This window comes from Macrobrachium rosenbergii, chromosome 25, assembly GCF_040412425.1.
Source record: "Macrobrachium rosenbergii isolate ZJJX-2024 chromosome 25, ASM4041242v1, whole genome shotgun sequence".
NCBI classification, from domain to species: Eukaryota; Metazoa; Arthropoda; class Malacostraca; order Decapoda; family Palaemonidae; genus Macrobrachium; species Macrobrachium rosenbergii.
In genome coordinates this window covers 48,535,482-48,560,305 of record NC_089765.1, presented here as the reverse complement: position 1 = coordinate 48,560,305, position 24,824 = coordinate 48,535,482, and the positions used below count along the sequence as shown (strand labels likewise).

General features: G+C 33.6%; 1 protein-coding gene across 7 annotated transcripts in view; it reads left to right on the top strand.

The window, feature by feature from the left end:
• The window catches only part of LOC136852640 (CCN family member 2-like), a 942,669-nt gene extending 918,780 nt beyond the window's left edge, over positions 1–23,889 (top strand). For 6 of the 7 annotated variants that reach the window (XM_067127575.1, XM_067127581.1, XM_067127576.1 and 3 more), the window contains 6 exons: positions 13,460–13,613; positions 13,777–13,984; positions 14,750–14,841; positions 17,407–17,536; positions 18,099–18,331; positions 20,487–23,889. In XM_067127575.1, the coding sequence (XP_066983676.1) occupies positions 13,467–13,613; positions 13,777–13,984; positions 14,750–14,841; positions 17,407–17,536; positions 18,099–18,331; positions 20,487–21,203 (1,527 nt within the window). In that variant the 5' untranslated portion in view covers positions 13,460–13,466 and the 3' untranslated portion in view covers positions 21,204–23,889. The remainder of the gene's footprint in view (positions 1–13,459; positions 13,614–13,776; positions 13,985–14,749; positions 14,842–17,406; positions 17,537–18,098; positions 18,332–20,486) is intronic. The other variant, XM_067127582.1, reaches the window with a different exon arrangement.
• The last annotated feature ends 935 nt before the right edge of the window (positions 23,890–24,824 follow it).

Sequence of the window (24,824 nt, the reverse complement as noted above, 5' to 3'; positions counted from 1 at the left end):
TGGAACATAATAAGGTTTAAAGGATATTTTTTAGACTTTGGAACATACGTTATCACGGATGTAACGATTGGTTAAAGGGTTTCAGAATGGTGTAGTGGAGAGGGAATGATACTTGGCTGAAAATTTTGTATATTCAGAGGTCTTCAGAAGGAGAGATGGCAACACTGAAAATAAAGCTTCCCAAATGGTGTGAAGAAGGTTGTGGAACTGACGGCCATATTACCCAAAAACACAAGATGGCCAGCAATATAGAGGAGAGTGGCGTACTGTGTATAGTAAACTGGAGAGAAGTTTCTTCTGTATGCTGGGTGATACTGGGCAAGCTTTCTGTACAGGGGCTTCATAATTCTGCGATTCATGGATAATAGAATTATGACTTGCCTTGGCTTTCTGCACAGTAAAATTTCTAAATCATAGGTGGCTTTGTACAAAAAAAGCACTCAAGGCTCATCAGCACCGTGTCAAACCCACCCTATAAACACGCTGCGCCATCTTGAAAGCTCTCGAAAGCTCTTTGTAAATGTTTGGATTACTAATACTAATAATAATACCAGATTTGGTAGTTGTAGTAGTAATGTTATCTTTAGCAGGTACTTCTTTTAAGAACTGTGTGGTTCGGTTTGTAGATGCCTTTGCCTTTCATAATGAGAATTCGGATTCAGTCTCTTTGTGCGTTAGAAACTGAATTTTATTGTTGCTGTTACTATTAGGAAATGGTGGGAGTGTTAGTAGAATTAACAACAAAACAATTATTGAAATATGTGTTGCTAATAATAATATAAGTAGTAACAGGGCATTATTATTATTATTATTATTATTATTATTATTATTATTATTATTATTATTATTATTATTATTATTGTTACTATTATATTATTATTATTATTATTATTATTATTATTATTATTATTATTATTATTATTATTATTATTATTATTACAATAGCACTACTCCTTTCTGCCAATTTTGTAAGGGGATTCAGACTACTTCAAACTTCCCTCTTGTTAAGTACTCGAGATTTTTATTAGCATAACCTGTTCTCCTTTGGCGTATTGCTCTCGCATTTATCATATTTATGAATCCTCTTCCTTAATATTCAGTCTTGACAGAAATGACTTAGAAACAAAAACAAGTAAGCCACATTGTAAGAACTTTGCTATGGTAACAACAGTATAAGGCAAATTAAAATATTTCGATAATAAGAAAATTATCATTCTGTGAATTTTTTTTACCTTGAGTAATAAGTATAAATATTTTGCTCTGATCTTGAGCACATTGCGAGAAAGTTTGACATAGTTAAAACAGCATAAGGAATACGGAAATATTTTAATAATAAAAAATTTAATTATGTGAGTTTTCATGATAAAAAATTTTTTGCTTGGATCCTAAATTATTTTTCATGATTTGAACGTTACAGTTGAACATTTATAATCGAAGATGTTATTATATATCTCTCATTAATTTTAGAGCAAATATAAGATTTTGGCCACCTTATGTACATGTATAAAATTTTCAATGTATAATTAAATGTGAAGAAATACTACATAAAGACAAAATCCCCTGTACCAGCACTTTATCATAAAAACATAAAACATCATTTTAAACTGGAAATTCTGATCAGCTTATCGAGATAAATTACACTGTTTATTCTGTAACCAGCCACATTCCATTATACGCCGCAAGGCCAAGAAATAAACGGTCAGTTTTGGAGTCTGCGTCCATAATAATAATAATTATTATTCGTGCAAAGGGAAGCCGTGCTCATAAATTCCACAGACTCTGCAGTATTGGCCTATTGCTTCTGCTCCTAAATATCCGTGTCGCCTTTTTGGTTTTATTTAGAGTAGGTGGGCCATGCTCAGGTTTTTGGGGTGAAAAATTAGGTTGTATTGCAGGTTGTAAATGAGTTGTTCTTTTCAATGTTATTTTTTTTTTTTGCTATTAGTAGTAGAATTAGCTGTAGTAGTAGCATAGATATTGTAGTGCCGATCGCGGTAATAATAGTTTCCAAAAACTAGGGATATTAGTATTGTTGTTATTTTCAATGTTTTTGTTTTTGTTGTTATTGCTGCTAGTAGTATTAGCAATGGTAGCCTATAGTAGTGTCAGTAATGCTGGTAATAGTAGCTATCAAGTAGGAGCTATTAGTTATTGTTATTATGATTAATATTAAAATAAAATGATGGTAGAAAGAATGATTCATATCTTGCTTAATCCTGTAAAGTGAAAATCTTTCTTTAAAAACGTTTTTCATGATTGTGATAATTATGGACAGTCTTGTTCTCTGGAGCTGAATTTCGAATAACCTTTGAAATTTAAAAAATATTGCTATAAAAGACAATAGAACCATGGTGATAGAAACAAAAGTTCCAAAGCCCCACCTGTGGCACAACAGGTTTCCTTCCCCATCTTGCTCCCAGAGCCAAAATCAAATTGCTTTCCGGCCAGGAAATGATAAAAATGGATTGTTTCTAAATTTATTCTGTCATACCTTAATTGTAATTGCAGTGCACCTGGTGAAGTAATTTTCAGTCTGCTTAATAGTTAATGACTGGGATAATTAAACTACCAAGATATTATTGATTTTTATAAGACCTAATATCCGAAAAAAATTTTCATTATAGAAATCTGAAAATTTCAGGAGGAATTTTAAGTAATTATTATTATGGTAAAGTAGTGGGAGTAGTGACGTCAATAAATAACCGAAATTTAATGTACAGCACTGGGAGGAATTACTTCGTTAAATCAATGAAATATTTTAGTTATGTGCATGAGCCGTTTATTATTGCTGTAGTGGTGGGAAATGTGACGTCATGAAACAAATTAAATTTTATGGGCAGGAGCCGCAGAGTTATTTGTTATTCTGTGTAAGGGAGGAATTACGTCATTAGTAGTCGAAATGTTAAGAGTGGAGTTGTATATTATTAGAGCAGCAATGTGAAAAATGACGTCATTAAATAATCTAAAGTTTATGTGCTAGAGCCGTATAGTTCATATCCTCCATTGCACCGTCCACTGCAATACTTTCCATCCGTCCTCACAACACTAATCCTTTTCCCAATATCGATTATCTTTGGGTCATTTCAAGGAAAACTGCTACTTGGATTCCGCTGGATGAGAGGGACTGGATGAATAGACTATATCTGGTCCATTTGGAATGGCTTTGGGGAGCTTTTTGAAGTTTTTTGCTACTAAGCAAAAACTTCAAAAAGCTCCCCAAAGCCATTCCAAAAGAAGCAGATAGAGTCTATTCGCCCAGTCCCTCTCAGCCAGCGGAATCCACGTCTCGGTTTTCCTTGAAATGACCCACAGATAATCGATATTGGGAAAAGAATTAGTATTGAGAGGACGGATGGATACTCCTATCCGGAGAGAAAAATATTGCAGTGTACGGTGCAATGGAGGATATATGAGGATATATATATATATATATATATATATATATATATATATATATATATATATATATATATATATATATATATATATATATATATGTGTGTGTGTGTGTGTTTATATATATATATATATATATATATATATATATATATATATATATGTATATGTGTGTGTGTGTGTGTGTGTGTTATATATATATATATATATATATATATATATATATATATATATATATATATATATATATATATATATATATATATATATACTGTATATATATATATATATATATATATATATATATATATATATATATATATACACACAACATTGGGCTGCCTCCCCTACTGAAGTGGCTTTGAAGAAAAACAGCACGACAGCCACCGACACCTTCATACTTTATCTGCTGAATTATAAATGAAGTCCTTGTGCAGAAAATGTCCACATTAGACACACTATGTGTACACCCACACAGAGGGCTCATTGCTAACACGTCGAACTCCCCTAATCACATTGAAGCCACTCGCCTGCATGTTCCCCGAACCCTCGCGTTCCCTGGACATTGAGGCCCTTTTTTCCAATACTCTTTCACTTTTGTTTACTTCTGTACGGCGCTTTCAAGTCTTCCTCTCTCACAGCACCCCCGAACTCTACGCTCATTTCGCTCGTGTCGTTTATTTTTTTAACACGACCAAACCTTCCCAAAATACTGATAAAGTCTTTCACCTGCGCTTGCCTTAGTACCAGTTTCGCTGCATATCTCCACATTCCCAACCTTTTCAGTTCCAGCTTCAACCTTTTTCTTTCATTATGTTCGGCATCAATTCTTCACTTCTGTAAAGGAAAGGGTGCAGCTCCCTTATACATCTCTACCTTGACTTCCTTTTGTTGTACAAGAGAGATCTATAGACAGTTTTTTGAAGGATTTCTATGCCAGTTTTAGAGGAGGAGATACATCCCTTCTCTGCGTTAGCATATTTTTTAACCACCTTAGCTGGCGGCCATATTGCAGAATATTCTTGTGGAAAACTTAAGAATGGTTTGGTAAAGATGATTCTTTACCCGATGGAGATATGGGTCCATGTTTATGAAACAGTAGGTGTGAACCTTTCTTTCTTTTATGTTATGTTGTGTTGGTTTTGAATTTCAAGATTATATGAATAATATATGAATAATATTTGAAAGTAGCATAGCTAGTATAAATTCTGACCTTGGGTATAGTCCAATGAGGAGGAAGTTCCAGTAAGGGAGGAATTCTATTCGTAACATTAAATTTTCATTAATTTGGTTATCTCTAACTGGGAAGGGTTGAGGATAGTTTTCTAAAAGGGTTTTTCTTTGTTTAAATAAACCTCTTAGTGGAGGAATTACTTCTTAGTTGTATTTTACTTTGGATAATTGCGAAACCGTGGTTAAGAGACTGTTAGGATTAAACGCTTTCTGTGGTCAAGATTTATTTAGGGACGATTAAATTGTGTAAATTTACTCTTCACTGCATAAGATTATTTTTATTACCATTCCCTCTGACCTTCGACATTCCCTGCCTCTTCCCAGGGTGTTCGCAGCCTTCGTTATCTGTTGCAACTGGCCGATACTCCCTCTGGGAAGCATCTGGTTATTCATCTTAGGTCCTCCTTTCGTCCATGAAAGGAAGAAGGAAGGAAATAGAAAAACCGGATGCCAAGGGGATAAGGAAAATGGTGGAGGAAATTTACTTTGCCTTTTTCTAGGATTGTTTTTTTATCACCTTCACGACTAATATTATTATTATATTTCTATTATTATTTATCAATCAAAAGTGAAAGGAGAAAATGAATATTACTGGAAATCCTCCAGATATTATTATTATTATTATTATTATTATTATTATTATTATTATTATTATTATTATTATTCAAAATTCAAAAGATAAACCGTATTTTTATAGAACAAGCCAACTGGGGCCATTGACTTGAAATTAAAGTTTCCAAAGAATATTGTATTCATTAGAAAGAAGTAACAGAAGGTCATAGGAAATACAGAAAGAGAGAAGAGATCACTTATTGAAAAAGAAAAAAATTAATAAATAGACAAATATGGAGGGAGGGAAACAAATTTTCTTTCCTCTTTCTGTTTATTACCTCCTCTGATATAATTTTGATGGGTGTGATTTATATGCGTGCATTTTCGTATTTTTCACAAGAGTTCTCGAGATTTTATTATTGGATTTCAGTGAAATTTTGAGGTCTGTGCTATGAGCCAAGGAAGAGTTGATCAGATTTTTAGCTGGATGTGGACGCGAGTTAATAACGTTTTCATTTTCCATCATTTTGAGATGAGGTAACATTTCATTTATTTATTTATTTATTTATTTATTTATTTATTTATTTATTTATTTATTTATTTATTTATTTGCTTATTTATTTATTTATTTATTAACTATTGTACCAATACGTCAAGATTTTCTTCAGCACAAGATATACATTGCTTTAAAGAATCCTATGGCCTAGGCAGGGGCTCGCTCTTTGTCTTTCTGTCTGTCTAATTTGCTGAACGTGTTTTTAATCTTTTCCTCATTTATTTCTCCGTCTGATCTACAGTTTACTACTGTATACTCTCTCTCTCTCTCTCTCTCTCTCTCTCTCTCTCTCTCTCTCTCTCTCTCTCTCTCTCTCTCATCCACATAGAGGCAATCATCCCTCGAGAAGTTTCCTTATCAAATTACTGGTCGGTTGCGAGTATTCTGTATGGAGTGTCTACTCTTTTGTAATAATGATAACGATGATTAAAGTTTTTCTTAACAGTGAAATTTATTCACCGTGTACCTAGATTACTTTTCTTTAAAATAAGATTTATTCACTGTTTACCTAAATTATTTTTTCTTTAAAATGAGATTTATTCACTGTTTACCTAAATTATTTTTCTTTAAAATGAGACTTATTCACTGTTTACCTAAATTATTTTTCTTTAAAATGAGATTTATTCACTGTTTACCTAAATTATTTTTCTTTAAAATGAGATTTATTCACTGTTTACCTAAATTATTTTTCTTTAAAATGAGATTTATTCACTGTCTGCCTAGCTTATTTTCTTCTTTAAAGTGAGATTTATCCACCGTCTGCCTTACCATCGGTTGTTGTACATTCCCTAATATCCTATATTTAGCTGAAGTGATTCACTTTTATTATCATGTTTAGCATATGAAATTCCCTATTTATTTTTTTAAAGCATGAGATTTCTTAGTAACAATAACATGCTTTCACTTTCGATATGTTTGTCAATTTTTATACGTTTATCAGTTTCAATTTATCACTATTTTAGGATTTATTGTTTTATTATTACTGTATGAAAAAGTCGTAGACAAATACAACGCACGGCTTATTTGGGGATAAGTAATTTATCTCATTTGCAGCCCATAAAAATTAAATAATTCTGGAGAGAACCTAATTTAATATAGTGCTTGATTACGTCATCAATTTGATTATTCCATAATGAGAAACACTTCATTCATATGTTTTGAGGACAGAGGTTATTTAATTTAAAATTTAATCACTCACTGAGGTGTGGCTTTTATCTCCAACACAAGAATAAATACTTTTAGGGGCATATTTAAATTGATATCTATTATTTTGGTGTTTACAGACCAAAGAAATGTGATATACAGTTATTTTAATTTTGATTAGCATCAACGGTCGCTAATATTGTTTTAATATCTGATTAGTTAACTGCTTTACAGTTAAAAAGAGGAAAAGTAAATCTTACAGATTATTTGATTCAATATTTATCAGAAACTCAAAACTGTATCTTAAATCTAATAGAAAATGTTATTTTATAGTTCATTTGATTCATTAACTTTAATTTAACATCCAAAAAATTCGCTTATTTTCCTACTTACTATTCAGAAAATAATGAATTATTTTCTAAAACTTATATTATTCAGTCTGAATCTGAATGCTATTCACTTTCCATCTAAAGAGGAAATTTATTTGAGGTTTTATTAATTTAATATTCAGTCAGTCTCTTAACGTTGCTATTTGCAACTCAACAATAGAAATATATTCTGGCTATTTAATTCCTTATGAATTACTAAAGTAACCACATTTTTCTTATTGACACTGGAGAGAAGGGTTAAGTTTTAGAGCCCATTGAATGTGGCGTTTAGCCAGAAACTTAACTTTATTGTATATATTAAATATGTACATATAAAGGGAGAATGATATTTTAGAGATGGTTAAATTTAATATCTAACCAATCATGTAACTTTCTTGTGTTCACTCCAAAAATAACTTTGAAATGGAAGTTTTAATTACTATCTTGCACTATTACTTGGTATCAGGACAATTTCCCCCGACAGCTGCGCCCCCGACAACAGCCCCCCGAACCCCCTGACAACTTCTCCCATGGGACAGCTGCCCCCTAGTAATCGCTCCCCTTTAGAGAAAAATCAGAACTCTATGGGAGATTAATGTTTTATTTGTTAGCCTTTAAGAAGAATCATTCAATAAAACATGATTGTTAAATCTTATCCTTTAAGAAGAATTATTCAATAATACATGAATATTAAAAATTAATATATACTTAAATTGTAAATTTGTAAGTTGTAAAAATATTGAAAAAATTTTTTAGTGTACTAAAATTGTAAATTGTGGGCTAAATACGAGTATCTCAAAAGTCCAACACTTGTGGTTCTCGAAGTCTAGTACGAAGTTTGCTATTCTGACACTAGAATCTACAGTAGATAACGTTTCCGCGCAGGCTGTGCTGGATTTCCTGCAAGCATTTGATTGATGGTAACTCTGGTTAGTGCCTGCTCCCTTTTCAACACTTGAAGAAATTTCCGTATAATTGGATGAAAGGAAGTAATGTTAGCTTGTATATGGTTATGCCATCCTTCCAAAGAGTTGTTAGTACGAGGTAAACCTTCAACTACACAATCTTACACATTCCACATGGTAACAGGAAAACGTGGAGCTCGCCTGGCATGTCGACATTTTCTGCCAATAAATGTATCTTCGAAGTAGTCTATGAAAGGATCTACTTCAGGTGGCAATCATACGAATTTACGAGACAAAATTAGCGTCAGTTTGGTATTGACTCTGGAGACCCTCATATTGCACCTTGCGGTATGTGCCTTGTGATAAGTGGTAGAAACTTTGCTTGATTGTTACGTTGGGAAGACCTCTTCAATAGCACTCCTAGCAGCTTGCTCATAGTCAATAAGGAAGGTCTTTGGACTAAGCATAGGACTGATAATGAGGAGTTGTTGGATAATGTCTTGATGAGTTGCTCGTTGTTTGTTTGGTATCAGAGCATAAACATAAGGTATAACTCTTTCCGAAGTAAAACAGCTCGGGTACAACTTGAAACGTTTCATCACCAAACCAATTACTGGAATTCTTCAGTAGGCTGATGTTTGTAGATGTGGAAAACACAAGGATACGCTGCTCACTCGTTCCTCTATCATAAAGCAGAAAATCTTCACCATCACCTGTCATCTTGCACTCGGATAAAATGACCATGTCAGTTAAGTTTGACAGAATGGAATGCGGGAGGAGCACAGACAGCTTGTCTGTAGCGCCTTATCGCACGTCGAATATGTTTTACAGGTGGTAGTTGAGTTTAAGCACCATCTGATATTGACTAAATTGTCTGGGTAATGATCTGCTGTGCGGTCTCTTGGGTGCTAATACAGTAGCTGTCCTCTTTATTTCCTGCCGTACAAACAAGACTTCTTGGCGGCAGTGTCTGCAGCATGGGTGTGATTACTGACCTGGCCAACTGCTTCATTTCCACAAACTTTAACTTTGGCTTTACAGTTGCTATGCCGACGTTTCGCACATTCATAAGAGATAATATTATTTGCCAATTCTTTCTGCTTCACATAGATGTAACCATCATAAATAAGCTTCATTTTACCACGTTCACTTTGAACGAACTCCATGATGGGTGATACAATTTATGCGGTTTATTCGAGAGAAGTGTAGATGTTGTTACACTGATAGTTCAAGATTGAATTCTGACTAAGCATTGGCTTGTTGCTACTTACCATCTTAAATTATTTTTTTAAACATTTCTTTAACTAGACAATAATTATGTAATTAGTAATCATTTCTTCAAGAACTATTTATTTATAGAGGAAAGTGTCTGTACCTATTTCCTAAACGACTGAATTCAGACTGGTCATTGGCTTGTATTTACTATCTTAACATTTTTTATAACCAGACAGTTAGTGATTATGTAATTAGTAACAATTTCTTCGAGAAGTGTTTGTTTTTGGATGAAACTGCCTGTAACTATTTTCTAAATGACTGGGAACTGATATCACTCTTTTTTAAACTTATATGTAAAGGGGGGGGGCAATTGTCCGGGGGGCAGTTGTCCTAGAACTCTGTTGCCTATACTGTCATGATAAAAGAAAACTGTATAGTTTATATAATTTAATTTCTTAAAAGTAACTTGGCCATTAAAGTTACATTATCAAACTAAGAATAAGATTTTGAATCTTATTAAATTCAATTTTAATGGGCAATTCAGCCTTATTTATAGAAACTACAATGGAGCTCATGAGATTCAGTATCAAACCATCAATGTAAAATTCGTAGTTTCCGAAATATAACATTTTATGAGTTTATCCAATTCAGTATCCAACTAGCCACATAACTTCGTTACATTCCCCCAAAACAAATTCAATCTTATTTATGATTCTTGTGAAAAACGACTCTGAAGCCAACCTCAGCTTCCATCATTCCTTATCTCCGCTTCAGCCATTAATCTTCCCACAAGTGTTACCACAAACAGACGAGAGGAAATGGCGAAGGAAACAACAATAATCGCATGTTATTTCGTTTCTTGTTCGTAATGATGAAAGGAAACAAAATCGGGAGAAGAAGGGGATTTAATATATTTATTTAGATATAATAATAATAATAATAATAATAATAATAATAATAATAATAATAATAATAATAATAATAATAATAATAATAATAATAATAATAATAATAATAATAATAATGAGTGAAAAAATGGAAGTACTTTTGCTTGAGCTTCGAGTTGGCACATAACTTTCCCAGGATCAGGACTTTTCTTCTCGACCCTCTCTTATGTTGACATTATTTTTAGCGGAATGTGTATAGTAGCAGCACCACTGTTTGTTCATGTTCATAACCATTAACTGAGAGATATGCTAAAGCATAGTAACAACAACAAAAACTACAAGGATAACAGTAAGAAGAACAAGAAGAAAAATACAATTTTTTTCTAGTAAGCAAGAGAAATGCAGAGCCCAGAACAACAATAATAGTAATACTAAAAAGAAAATGTTTATTTTTACCAGTATAAGTAAGTGAGATATGTGTTTAATTTTGGGTAGGTATCAACTTATATACTAGTTAAATATTAAGATGTGAACAATGGTTATAATATATCTCCAACCACTCTTCCATCTATTTTGTACTGTTGAACTTAAAGCTGAGAGCTTCAGCTAAGTAATAATCATATAAACCTCCAGCCACTTTACCATCTATTCTGCACTAACGCATTCTAACAAAAGTCACCCCAACTTTTTCTTTCATCTTTATATGCTAATGAGTAGTTTTCTGTTAAAATCTAACAGTCATAGCAGTGTAGACTGTCTTGGAACACAGTTTGATAAGAATCTTTGTGCTCTTTCCCACCGCAGTTATTCAAAAACTATGATACATAAGTACCTTGATGTCAGAACAACGCAGGCACAAGCTCAGTCACCCGTTCTTTTTCTTCTGCAAATCAAGCTTAGCGCAGGTTGTTTCTCTCTTAGGAATCAATAAACAGATGGGTCTGTTTTCAAATTAGGGGACAGTTTTTTTTCAAAATTTCTGTTTCTTAGCTGTTTATAAATATATTTGTATAAATGTGTAACGGCCATTTCTGAGCCTATACTTGATTTAAGTCTCTGTTTTATGAACAGAGGTTTAATCTCGCTTATCCCGAGACATTGTGTGATAGCAGTAACGTGAGCCGGCATCGTAAGTTATATCTTTCCCAACTAAAATCTAAGGACTACTGGAATGAGATACTAAGTACAAAACTAAAACCCTTTATTGACAAAAATCAACGAAAAATAACTTCTAAAATTACGAAGAATGAAATCCAATGTTTCACATAACTATCAGAAAATCTTTAAGTAATGCTCCAAAATCATAAACCCCAATTACAGAAAATAACTCATCTGTTACACTCAATTAAAACAGGTCATCTCAATGTCATTTCTCATCCTCGTAGGAGGGAGAGAGAAAAGTAATAGGAATGGAGTAACAGAAATACCTTGAAAAACAAACGTCACATTAAAAATTATAAAATGTAAAAAATTGCAGAAATACATCTTCCACTGTCACAGGAGATACCGTGTGTTCACAGTTCTGAAAAACAAAGTCCAAAACGTATATGAATTCTTACTCACCCACAAGTCCTGGGACAGTCTCCATGTGAAAAAATCACTCACATCTTCAGACACACATGAATCGGATTCACAAGTCCATGAACAGTTCCTCCCATTATATTCTTATGTAACGCACGAACGAACGTACTTTTGTATGACATCATTCGAGGTCAAAGATCGGCAAGACACGCCTCTGTACTTCGAGGCGTCACGAAGTACACGTACACACCATACCTTATTAAGAAGCATCCTTCAAAAAACCGGATTTTGTAACTGGTTCAGCTAACGTTCTTTTGAAAAACGCATTTCCCAGCCCGTGTCTTGTCACCAAGGTGGTTTCTTCGACCCTTGTGGTATGCGAATGTTTCAGCATTTTCCTATTTGCTGCGTGTAGTGAAATGGACCCTAACCTTTTCAAAGGTCACCTTCATCCTTTACAAATGCTTACTCATCTCGTTTCCACCAAAAGTATACTGAAAGTCCGAAAGGATTTTTATCATGGGTTCATTTATAGCACATGATGTCCTTTGACTAGGAAGGAGTTTTCCAGTATTTCGGAACACGTTAGCAAATGTTAACCTCATACTTCATTGGAGGATTTCGAAATTGTTGCACAATCCGCCAATGAAAGCTTCTTCCTTATCCTTGAATCGCTAATTAACAAAAACTTGCGCCATCATTAAATATTCAGTCTTCTTCTGTCCCTCTTCTTTGCCGCTCTGTTCTTTTCCGGCTTATTTTGTCCCCCATTGTCTACACTTTGAGGCGTTAGGTTCGTTTAAGGCTTTATTCTTTCTTTTTAATATATATATATATACATATATATATATATATATATATATATATATATATATATATATATATATATATATATATATTATAACTTAATTGACTTTAAATTTGGAAATGATATATATATAGCCCTATATATATATATAATATTATATATATATATATATAAATATACTATATAAAAAATATATATATAAAATAATGGATATATATATATATATATATATATATATATATATATATATATATATATATATATATATATATATATATATATATATATATATATATATATATATATATATATATAAATATATATATATATATATATATATATATATATATATATATATATATATATATATATACATATACATTTCAACTTAATTGACTTTAAATTTGGAAATTATGTATCTCTAGCCCTGATGACTTGGCTTCGAAACACTATAAAATGTAAAATAATGGATCGCGTATTCTTATATATATATATATATATATATATATATATATATATATATATATATATATATATATATATATTTGGATCCTTTGAAAAACGTTTTCATCTCTGTCAAAAAATGCATTTATGATTCAAGGAAACTGATAACTAACCTGTATTCAATAATGTTGATCAGCAGGAACAAGGCGACTCATCATTATCTTTAAAATTCTTATTTTACTATTCCTACTACACAATACATCTAATTCACAAGAATAAATAGCATTACTTTCACCAATAATATTCAAACAATACTTTCCTCCATCGAATAATCTCTTGCAAAATTTAAATTATATAAAATTTTCCCTCTTTCTAGAATTGAATTTAAAAAAGTAAAGAAACTTAAACCAAAATCTTTCTTTTATTTTCAGAGAAAAGATGGCGGTATTCAGGCTTGTAGCTGTCTTAGTGACATGGTGTTGGGTGGCAGCGGGCGTTGTAGGTATGGCTGGCGGCCAGAGAGCTCCCTGCTACCAGTGTGAAATGTATAAGGAGGCTCATCCACATTCTCATCCGTACACTGCTGTAAGTAATATATATATATATATATATATATATATATATATATATATATATATATATATATATATATATATATATATATATATTGAGTTTTAACTTCTTGTTTATGCAAATGGACTCATTTCAAACATGCACCCCTTTAAACTAACCAGCCCTTACCCTTCAGGTAAGGGCCCACTGCGTTTACCCATGCAATTGCGGCCCCATACCCTCGTGTGGGCCAGGGACACCCATTATCCAAGACGGCTGTGGGTGCTGCTGGCAGTGTGCCCGACAAGCAGGCGAAACCTGCGATGGCGTGACCTTGTGTGACTCCTCGCGGAGTCTGACCTGCAGATACAACAGCACAGCGGATGCGACAGGAGTGTGTCAGGGTACGTATCCCTTTTTTTTTTTTTTCAGTTTTATATATATATAACCTATATATATATATATATATATATATATATATATATATATATATATATATATATATATATATATATATATATATATATATATATATATATATATATATATATACGTATGTATGTGTATGTATGTATGTACTGTACATGCATCTACAGATAACTTTCACTTTAGCTATGACAACTGTAATTTTGAAGGCTTTTTCTTGTTTATGTACAAGGATAACAGTCGTTTATAGCAATGCCAACTCTTTAGCAAGCTGTTTCAGATATTTATTTGTCATTAAGGACGAATTTTCATTCAATAATTTATAGTGTAGTGAAATTAAGCAAGCTATTTTATATCAGTAATATGTATCTACCTTGAATGCATAATATGAATAAAGTTCTATTTCCGAGTCACCAGTATTGGACATAATTATCACTTGAAGCTACTTCAAATATAACTTAAGAATTATATTATGCAATTTGATCCTTTCAGAAACAGCGAAACAGAACAAACCTATAATGAAAGGCATTCGAACATCACAGGAAGTCAATAATAATGTTCATGATACTTTATCATTATAACTTACATTTGCTTTTTAGTCACGACAATAATACTGGCAAACCATTGTCTTTATCTAGCTCAGGCTGGAAGACAAATAGGAAAACGTAAGCATGAATAAATATCCAAAGCCTAGGAGTAAAGTTATATAATAAAATAACCAAAATAAATTCTTTTATCCCCAGAAGTGTTTGAGGCTAAATGTGCTGTGAATGATACCATCTACGAACACGGAGAGACTTTTTCACTGGATTGTAGAACACAATGTACATGTCAGGTAAGCTTTTGTAATATATTCCTTTAAATTTTATATAGTAATATATTTAGTAGTACAGCCCCTCAGATTTTGTATTATAGTACCCTAAATTTTGTATTATAGTCCCATAAATTTTGTAATTTATTACCATAAATTTTGTAATATAGTCCCTTAAATTTATTATCATATTCCTTTAAATCTGGTACTATATTCCCTTAAAATTGTGTATTATAATCCCTTAAATTTTTTATTAATTTAATTTTTTTGTCTAAATTTTGCATTACATTCCCTTAAATTTTGTATTATATCCCCTTAACTTATGTATTATATTACTTTAAATTTTATATTTCAGTCACTTGAATTAAGCATTAACTTCTCTTATGTTTTGTATTGTACTCCCTAAAATTTTGTAGTATACTCCCTTAAATTTTGTATCATAATCCCTTAAAACTTTGTATTATAATCCCTCGAATTTTGTATTTCTTTAAATTTTTTTTGTCTTTAATTTTTTTATTACATTCCCTTAAATTTTGTATTCCTTTAAGTTTTGTATCATATTCACTTAAATTTTGTATTATATACCCTTAATTTATGTATTATATTCCTTTAAATTTTATATTTTATTTCCTTAAATTTTGCGTTAACTTCCCTTATATTTTACATTATATTCCCTAAAATTTTGTAGTATACGCCCTAAAATTTGTTTTATATCCTCTTCAAATTTTTTATTATAATCCTTAAATTTTGTATTGCTTTAAATTTTTTTTGTAAATTTTGTATTATATTCCTTTAATTTTGTATTCCTTTAAATCTTGTTTTGTTTTTAAATTTTGTATTACATTCCCTTAATTTTTTTTTATTATATCCCCTTAACTTATGTATTATATTCTTTAAATTTTATATTTTAGTCCCATAAATTTTGCAGTAACATCCCTTATATTTTGTATTATATTCCCTAAAATTTTGTTGTATATTCCCTTAAAATTTTGTATTATAATCCCATAAACTCTTTATTATAGCCCTTTAAATAGCTTTAAATGAATAGCATCGTTATCGTCATCATTACCATTAGTAATAAGAGGATTATAATTATCTATATCATCAATCATTATCGTCTAGTTTTCATTAATTTTATTTTCTTTCACATTATCACCATGTTGTCATCATCATGGCCACCGATATTAATCTTACTTCCTTTGTTTATTTGTTAAATCGTCTCTACACCAGTTTTTCCTTAATCTTATCAATCCTGTACTTTTCGCCACACTTGATTTAAGTCTGAATTAATAAATAATCTTGTTTAATCCATTTCCGAAATATTCTCTCATCTCTTCTACTCTCCATATCAGATCCGCCTTCAGGCAACACTCAAAAAATGTCTCACATTCAATCAAACACGACACTGAATATTCATATTTTTCTCTCAGCAGTCACCGAAACATAACATTCCACATGCATCCAGTAGCCTCAGATATTTCTGGAATCCAGTGAACCTTCAATTTCACATTATAGATTGACAGTTCCTTCAGTTAGGAACCAAAATGTAAAACAATGAATCCAAGTGAATTCTCTGACGGGTCTTCACGCAGAGGGGTTGAAATACCAGAGGAATTACATTTGCTCGACGTTGAATCTTTCGTGAATGGAAAGACGAGAGGGATTAAATTGGTCGACGCTGCATCTTTCATGGCTCCATAGAATTTCCTGACTGCTCTATGTGTGCGTGAGCGTGAACAGAAGATTCCATAGTTTCCTTGTTCATTCTAGGGTCAGAAGGGTAGAAATACAAGAAGAATTACGTTGCTCGACTGTGTAGAATTCCGTGGTTATTCTAGAGATAGAAATTCGAGAACTAGATTGTTCTACATCTTATTTTTGGGGAATATTCTCTTGTTAGTCGAGAATACGAAAGCATTATCCGAACCTCATCTTATTTTTAAATAAAGCTGATTCTTTCAGTTACACTTAAATGTCTGTGCAGACGTCTAAGCATACCGAATCATGTAGGTAAATTTTTTTGCTATTTATGTACCAATTGTGTTTCCATTATATTTTGTTTATTTTTATTCATAATCATTTTAGTGCTGATTTGCTTTTTGTCTCTGCGGTTTCATTTCTCACGATTCCTGTTCTTCTGTTCAGTTCTCAGCTACATTTTATTCATTTTCCGTTTATTCAAAAATTATGTTCTATTTTACTTACGAGTTTGTTGTGTCATATATGCTTTCTTGTCTTGAATAACAGAGCTGGCCAAATATCTTAGCTGTTATCTCTCTCTCTCTCTCCCTCTCTCTCTCTCTCTCTCTCTCTCTCTCTCTCTCTCTCTCTCTCTCTCTCTCTCTCTCTCTCTCCATATGTGATAACTTTTTTTGGTCAGAAAAATTATATAGCAGTGTTCATTTCTTTTTTTACACGTCTGTGAAAACCAATACGATCTGTTTCAGAAATTTTTTCTTTTTCAGACTCATTACTCGAAGTCCATCAGAATCTCTCTCTCTCTCTCTCTCTCTCTCTCTCTCTCTCTCTCTCTCTCTCTCTGTCCTAACAACCATAACAACCATGGCATCCACTCTTCCTCCTTTCCAGAATGGTACCTACGCCTGCGTGTCCCTGTGCCCTGGGGAAACTCTCCTGCCGAGCGAGCAGTGTCTCAACCCACATCTGGTGTCGGTTCCCGGGCAATGCTGTCGGGAGTGGATGTGTGATACGGCCCCAAGTGAGCGACTTTGTTTACGAAATCTTTTCTAGTCCGTTTTTGGCGTTCCAAATCGTTGCTTGCTGTGAAACTGATTCCACCTTGGTGTTTTTGTTAAATATAATCGGTTTTGAAGTAAAGAATTTTAATCCTGTTGAGGAAGTTGGAGGCTTACTGATTATATTTAAAGTAAATACCAAGGTATTTTTGTGTAATTACTCCATACAGTACGTTAGCTTATGGTGATCGACGTATCACCAGCTGCATCATTTTTTTTTTTCTTTATTTTCCTGTCTTTTCGATGTATTGCATTTTTTGGGGCTATTATTACTATCTGTTATTATTCAGAAAATGAACCCTATTCCTTAGACAAACTTACAGGAGTTATTGACTTGAAATTCAAGCCTCCAAAGAATATAATGTTCATTTGAAAAAAGTAGCAGTAGGTAATAGGAAATACAGAAAGAAGCCATCAGTTATTGGAAAAGAAAAGTAAACTAACAAATCAATAAATAAACATATAAGTAAACCCCATGCCAAAAGGTCATCCTGTATTAATGTCCTTCCGTATGTTTGACTTCAGACAAGATTGTAGGACCCCCTGAGTGTGACAGACAATCAGGACGCTGGTCTGAATGCTCTTCGAAGTCCTGCGGCGTCGGGGTGTCCGTAAGATGGTCGACAGACAACGATCAGTGCCGGCCGGTCAACCAGACTCGACTGTGTCAGGTCAGGGCGTGCCAGAAGCAGGGCCAGACGGAGGATCTGACGCTCTCTCCCAAGACGGAGAAGCCTACGAGGAAGCACCACATAAGGGTAAGTTCATTGATTCTTCTTAGCTTAATCCTTATTCTTGATTCTTCTCCTCCTCATCCTAATTCGTGTTCTTGATTCTTCCTCTCAGCTTAATCCTTAGCCTGTCAGGTGTTTCTAACACTCCTTTTTAACTTGGTCCATTAATTATCTTCTGATTATGATGTCAGAAAAGACGATCCAAGCGCATGCGTATAAGTAACACTGATAATTAGTTAGTAGCCACCATGAGAGGAAAACTTCTGAACAGATTATGACTATGTGTCAGATTTAGATGTTGCTCCGTGTGAAGATATGCCATTGGGATGTCAGAATTATTCATACTTTTGAAGAAAAGTAAAGAAAAGGATTGGTTAGGCTGTATTATAAGTAAGGTTATATAATAAAAGGATGTAGAGAGATGATATGGAAAATGAGATGTGTTTTACGATGAAGACGGTAATTGATAGAAATAACTGAAAGACGGATTTGTGCCATAGGACCATGGGATTCTGTGATGCCAATTTTAGCATGGTAACTCACTAATATGTTCCCGTTAGCGACAATATTCTTTTTGATTTATAGGTCTGATTTTTTCTGACTTCTAGTTCTTTTTGCATATTGCTGTGATGAATTGTATTAATATTATTATGGTCAACTATTCTTTTGAATTTCCTAAGTTTCTATGTAATATTTCATGGAAATTATTATTATTATTGTTATTATTAAAAAGGATAGCTGTATTATGCGAATTTATCTCATATAGTGTCTTTTCTATCTTCTTTATGATTCTCTTTTCGGGCTCAGCGATGTTACTCAGCAACTGGCCGATATTCATGTTGGAAAAGGAATAGTGTGCGGAATGCGGGAAGTCTTTTATTAAAATATCCAATCAAAAATCCTTCGTCGTCTGGATTCAGGTTCTATTTCAGGTACTGTCGACATGTTTCGACCAGCTCGTTGGTCATCCTCTGGACATGGTTGCAGAAGATCTGAAGAAACAAGTTGCTCGGGTTGGTATTTATAGGGGGGTCTTGATCGGTGCTGAATTAGGATTGGCTGCCCGGGGCAGGTAATCTTGGGCGGAGCCTTCTCTCCCAAGTTGATGTTCGGGACTCGTTTTGCGTGCGAGCGGCGTTGTAGTGCAGGGGATGAATGGGAGAATTTCGATCCTCAGATGCCGAATTTTGATTCGCTCGTTCGCTATGGGGGTCGCTTGGTGCAGGTCTCCTGGCGGCCGTGGGGAGGAGAAAGGTTTCCTGCGTAATGTTGAGGGTTGGTTTCTCCTTCCCAATGTGCAATGCTTCCAAGAGGTGCAGGCGGCCTCTGGAAGCATTGCACGTGGGAAGGAGAAACCAACCTCAACATTACGCAGGAAACCTTTCTCCTCCCGGCCGCCAGGAGACCTGCACCAAGCGACCCCATAGCGAACGAGCGAATCAAAATTCAGCATCTGAGGATCGAAATTCTCCCATTCATCCCCAGCACTACAACGCCACTCGCTCGCAAGACGAGTCTCGAACATCAACTTGGGAGAGAAGGCTCCGCCCGAGATTACCTGCCCCGGGCAGCCAATCATAATTTAGCACCGATCAAGACCCCCCTATAAATACCAACCCGAGCAACTTGTTTCTTCAGATCTTCCGCAACCATGTCCAGAGGATGACCAACGAGCTGGTCGAAACATGTCGACGGTACCTGAAATAGAACCTGAATCCCGACGACGAAGGATTTCTAATTGGATATTTTAATAAAAGACTTCCCGCATTCCACACACTATCCTTTTCCAACATGAATATCGCCCAGTTGCTGACTAACATCGCTGAGCCCGAAAAGCGAATCATAAGGAAGATAGAAAAGACACTATATAAGATAAATTCGCATAATACAGACATCCGTTTTGATAAGACCTGTTTAAAAGAGGGTCTACTCCCTTCATATTATTATTATTATTATTATTATTATTATTATTATTATTATTATTATTATTATTATTATTATTATTATTATTATTATTATTCATAGCATGGGACATTCCCAAAGCTGCTTTGACTACTGGAACAACACCAAAGACAATTTTTTTAACCAAGAACACAAGGATCATGGAAAAAGTTTAAACGCAATTTTTTTTTTATATTAAACAGTAATTAATACATGTATTTATTTTATATTCTCGCAGCGAGGACACACCTGCAAAGCCACTCTGCGACACATGCAGTCGGTGCGACTTCGAGCCGGATGGTGCATCAGCGAAAAGAGGTACCGACCCAAGATGTGCGCCGACTGCCCAGGGCGATGTTGCAAGATCTTCACCTCCACCACCATCACGGTGGCGTTCTTGTGTCCCCTCCACGCCAACAAAGACCTCGTGGCAGCCACGAGACCGAGACAATCTCCAACGTCTCAAGAGGACTTCGACGGCAACGACATCTACAGTCGCGATGTGGACGTCTACGACGACGACGCTAACGAGGATGATTACCCCCAGTCTCCCTCGGAGGACGATGTGTTGAAGTACCCCCAACCCGGGAAGAACTACAAGGACTTCGGCGCCGGCTACGAGTACCAGGGAAATGCTAAGTACCTGAAACGCATCAAGAAAAACACCAATTACGCCGAAGACCAAAACACCTACCCCAACGACCTCCTCGATGAAGACGACTACTACCCGGCTGACCCCAACAGGAGCGACAACCTGCTGGAGGATGCCCCGCCCTTCGACATCGACAACCTGACGGTGGACGACGACATCGAGTTCAACCAGATCAAAAACGACAACTACGAGACAGTCCATCACCAGGTCGAGTGGATACTCAGGTGCAAGTGCCAGGATGCCTGTGAGGGCGAGCAGCAGGCTCTGGAGCCGAAGGACACCAACCCCTCTGCACCAACCTAACACCTGGGAGACGCTACTCTGTAGGCCTGTAAACCCATATCGAGTCATGACCAGCACTGATCTTGTTCACCGGTAACTGAGAGGGTTCGAAAAGTGCACTGGCTTTCACTAGCACGGAATCTTATAGAGCATAAGCGTTATCTTGTCAGCTCTAAGGACGGCAAAATGGAGTACACACGTCTCATAGAAAGGAGAAGAGTTTGTTTGAAGAGTGCAGATGTGTTAATCTGTGATCATGAATTGTAGAAAACCTAAAACAAACAACTAAAAGGACCATTCATGGAATTCTTGAACACTGTAGATTTTGTTGCCTGAAATACTGAAATTAAAAACTACTTAAAAGTTTAAAACTAAAAGAATCACTCATTTAATTCTTGAGAATCTTAGATTTTGTTACCTGAAATGCTTTAATGAATAAATCGATTTAAATTGTGAATAGTGAAAGAATCGAATGTTAGAAAACTTAATATTCGATTTTTTTTTTTTTTTAAAAGAATTCCTCCTATCATTTATCATATATATAAGAAGACTTTTCAAAATAACGACTCAATTGGTCCATTCTGCAACAGAAACAAACTCTCTTCAAGCACGTAGCAGAGCAACCCCAGAAGAATTTACGACGCGACGAAAGAAAACTTTATCCAGGTCCCAAAACCAGGATAGAATTTTGCCTTATGTTGTATATCACTAAGCTTATGAACACTTGAGACACTGACCATAGTGACACTCGTTAGTTATTAGATATTAAACTCTAGCAAATATTAAAAAAGCCCACTGATTTATGTCTAGATATGCAGTTTAAAAAAATAAGATGTTGTAGTGTCTGGAATGTCTTTGATTACAAATGAAAATTCAAATCCAGAAAGGAAGGGACGAATATTGGTGACTGGAAATTGATAATTGATTGGTAAAGGAAGCTTGTTCTCTGGTGTGTAGTGTTTGTGTAAAATTATCACGAGGGAGAGAAATACAGGTTGCCTTATTAGCAGACATGCAATAATAAGTCGCAATAAAATATTATTATTATTATTATTATTATTATTATTATTATTATTATTATTATTATTATTATTATTATTATTATTATTATTAACTTCAGGTGCAGTTAGTTTCTACTACTTGTACCAGAATATCTTGCGTTTGTGTTAATGATAATTTGAAGGTTACAATAATCAAAAACTATATATAACATTTGATGTACTAATGTCAAATCCTAACTATACTTGCAGTAATCTTGTGCATTTGAAAATGTGTTATTTTATTATCATCAAATGACTCCAAGAATCTCTGTTTACTGCTCTGATCTAAAATCCAGCAGACCCTCACCTTCAGAACCCAGAAACAGGAACAATTTTATGGCACAGACCACACTTATATTAGGGTCATTTTTCTTCTAACGCTTGACTGATTAATCTTGGGTACTTTGAACTATATAAGTCATTGGAACAGTGCCCAGTAAGGAGTTTATTACGCAAATGATGGGCTAGTACATATGGAGTCCATCTGGCAACACCTTAGGAAAAATGTAGCCCATTCAGTTATAACAGAGTTCATTATATGAGAAAGGGTGAGTATTAATTGCCGAACGCTATAAACTCGAGGAATGTATTTTCTTGTTGAGACGGGCAGGGGAGATTGTATCAAAGTGTTTAGCTTTTGTAGATGAAATTAGAGAGAGTGGGCTTTATCTACTTTGACAGATATCCTTCAGTTCTTCGAAAGAGGGTAAACTAGTCAAAATGTGTCTTCATGTATGAGCCACAGTAATTCCTTATATTTCAAAGGGAAACGTGAAATTATACGTTGTTATTAGAAGGCCAGAGAGACCACAAAAACTTGAAAAATGAATTTGTACTTTTGTACATATTCCAAGCTTTTGTGAGCTGCTATTGTATGCGAATTACTGTATGTTCTGGAAATATTTTAACAGTTGAAGGTAAAATGTGATTTTGAGTTTCATGCATTTCAGTTCTGAAATAACTTGCAACTGAGTGAAATGCTAAGATGTACACTTTATATTTAATTTGCAAAGCAACTTAGAGGTGAAATGATAATTAGTAATTGTTATCACGCTGAAAACATGACATCCCCTGAGTTTAATTTTTTTTAATAATTTAGAAAAACCTTTCCTTCATTCACAAATTTCAATAATTTTTGGTAATGATAATCAAGAATCAAGCCTCTGCGATGGAAAAAAAAGATGTAAGGATTATGCGTTGTTCTGAAAGTCCCTAAAAATATGTGCCTTTATTGATGAACATGCAGCCACAAATGTAGTCTCTTGTAAAGCGTATAGCATGTCCCTCTTATTGTACTTGTAAGGTGAATGAAATATTAAATATTGTGAGTGAACTTTTTAACAGGGTACATATTGCTTCAAGATTGTGTCTCCAACTTGCCCTTAATAATATCCTTAAAATAAGACAGTGTAAGATGATCACATCAGTCCTAAATTGTCATCGAAATGTGATATTAATTCAGAAAAGACGACAAATTTAAGACTAATAAGGCAATTACTGATTTGAATATATGAATAATATGTTTGTCTCAATATAATCATTAAAGAAGTTTCATACTTTGTGTTAAATGCTATCAACGAACTATGTTAATTATAATTTCATGTATTTTAATAGATTATATAGTTTATTTGATAACATTAGGCCATCATTTTCCATATGTGCATACACAACCATATATATATATATATATATATATATATATATATATATATATATATATATATATATATATATATATATATTAATGTGTAATATATATATTAATGCACATAATTTATCACTCCACCATAAAAAATGCTTTTTCACAAGATATATAAAAAAGTAGATTAGATTGACCAAAATGAAAATCATAGCACATTCTGTTTGTCAGAAATTATAATGCATAATGTTTTCAAATATAACATACACGCAGACAGAAAAAATGCCTCTGAAATATTAAATAGATCTTTGAAATTCTGTCGAGTGAGAGATTTCACAGTGGCTGAGAGTTTGTATGTAGTGAATGTAAGCTGTTATCCATATATACCCAAATGTCCTCATGAAATATATAATAATAATAATAAAGTTTTCAAACGGAGTTTTCATTCTCCTTTCAAGGTAGCTTATATATAAATTATATATATGTGTATATATATATATATATATATATATATATATATATATATATATATATATATATATAATTTTCTTATCACCGTGATTCATATACAAGCATTAAGCTACAAGCGTCCTTTAATATCCAATTCGTTCTACCTCGGAAATAATATATTTTCATATATGTTACCCGGAGGGGCATTTTTTAGTTGATAATAAGTTCGTCGTCTTGTGGGCTCCAACCACCGAAGACAAGAACTCAGGACTACAGTGACGCGAATTTAACCACGGCCAACAAGTGCGGTTAAATTCGCGTCACTGTAGTCTTCGGCGGTTCGAGCCCACGAGACGGCGAGCTTATTATCAACTAAAATTTCCTTCGGATAACATATATGAAAATATATTATTTCAAGGTAAAGCAATTGATATTAAAGGTCGTTTGTAGTTGAATGTTTATATATATATATATATATATATATATATATATATATATATATATATATATATA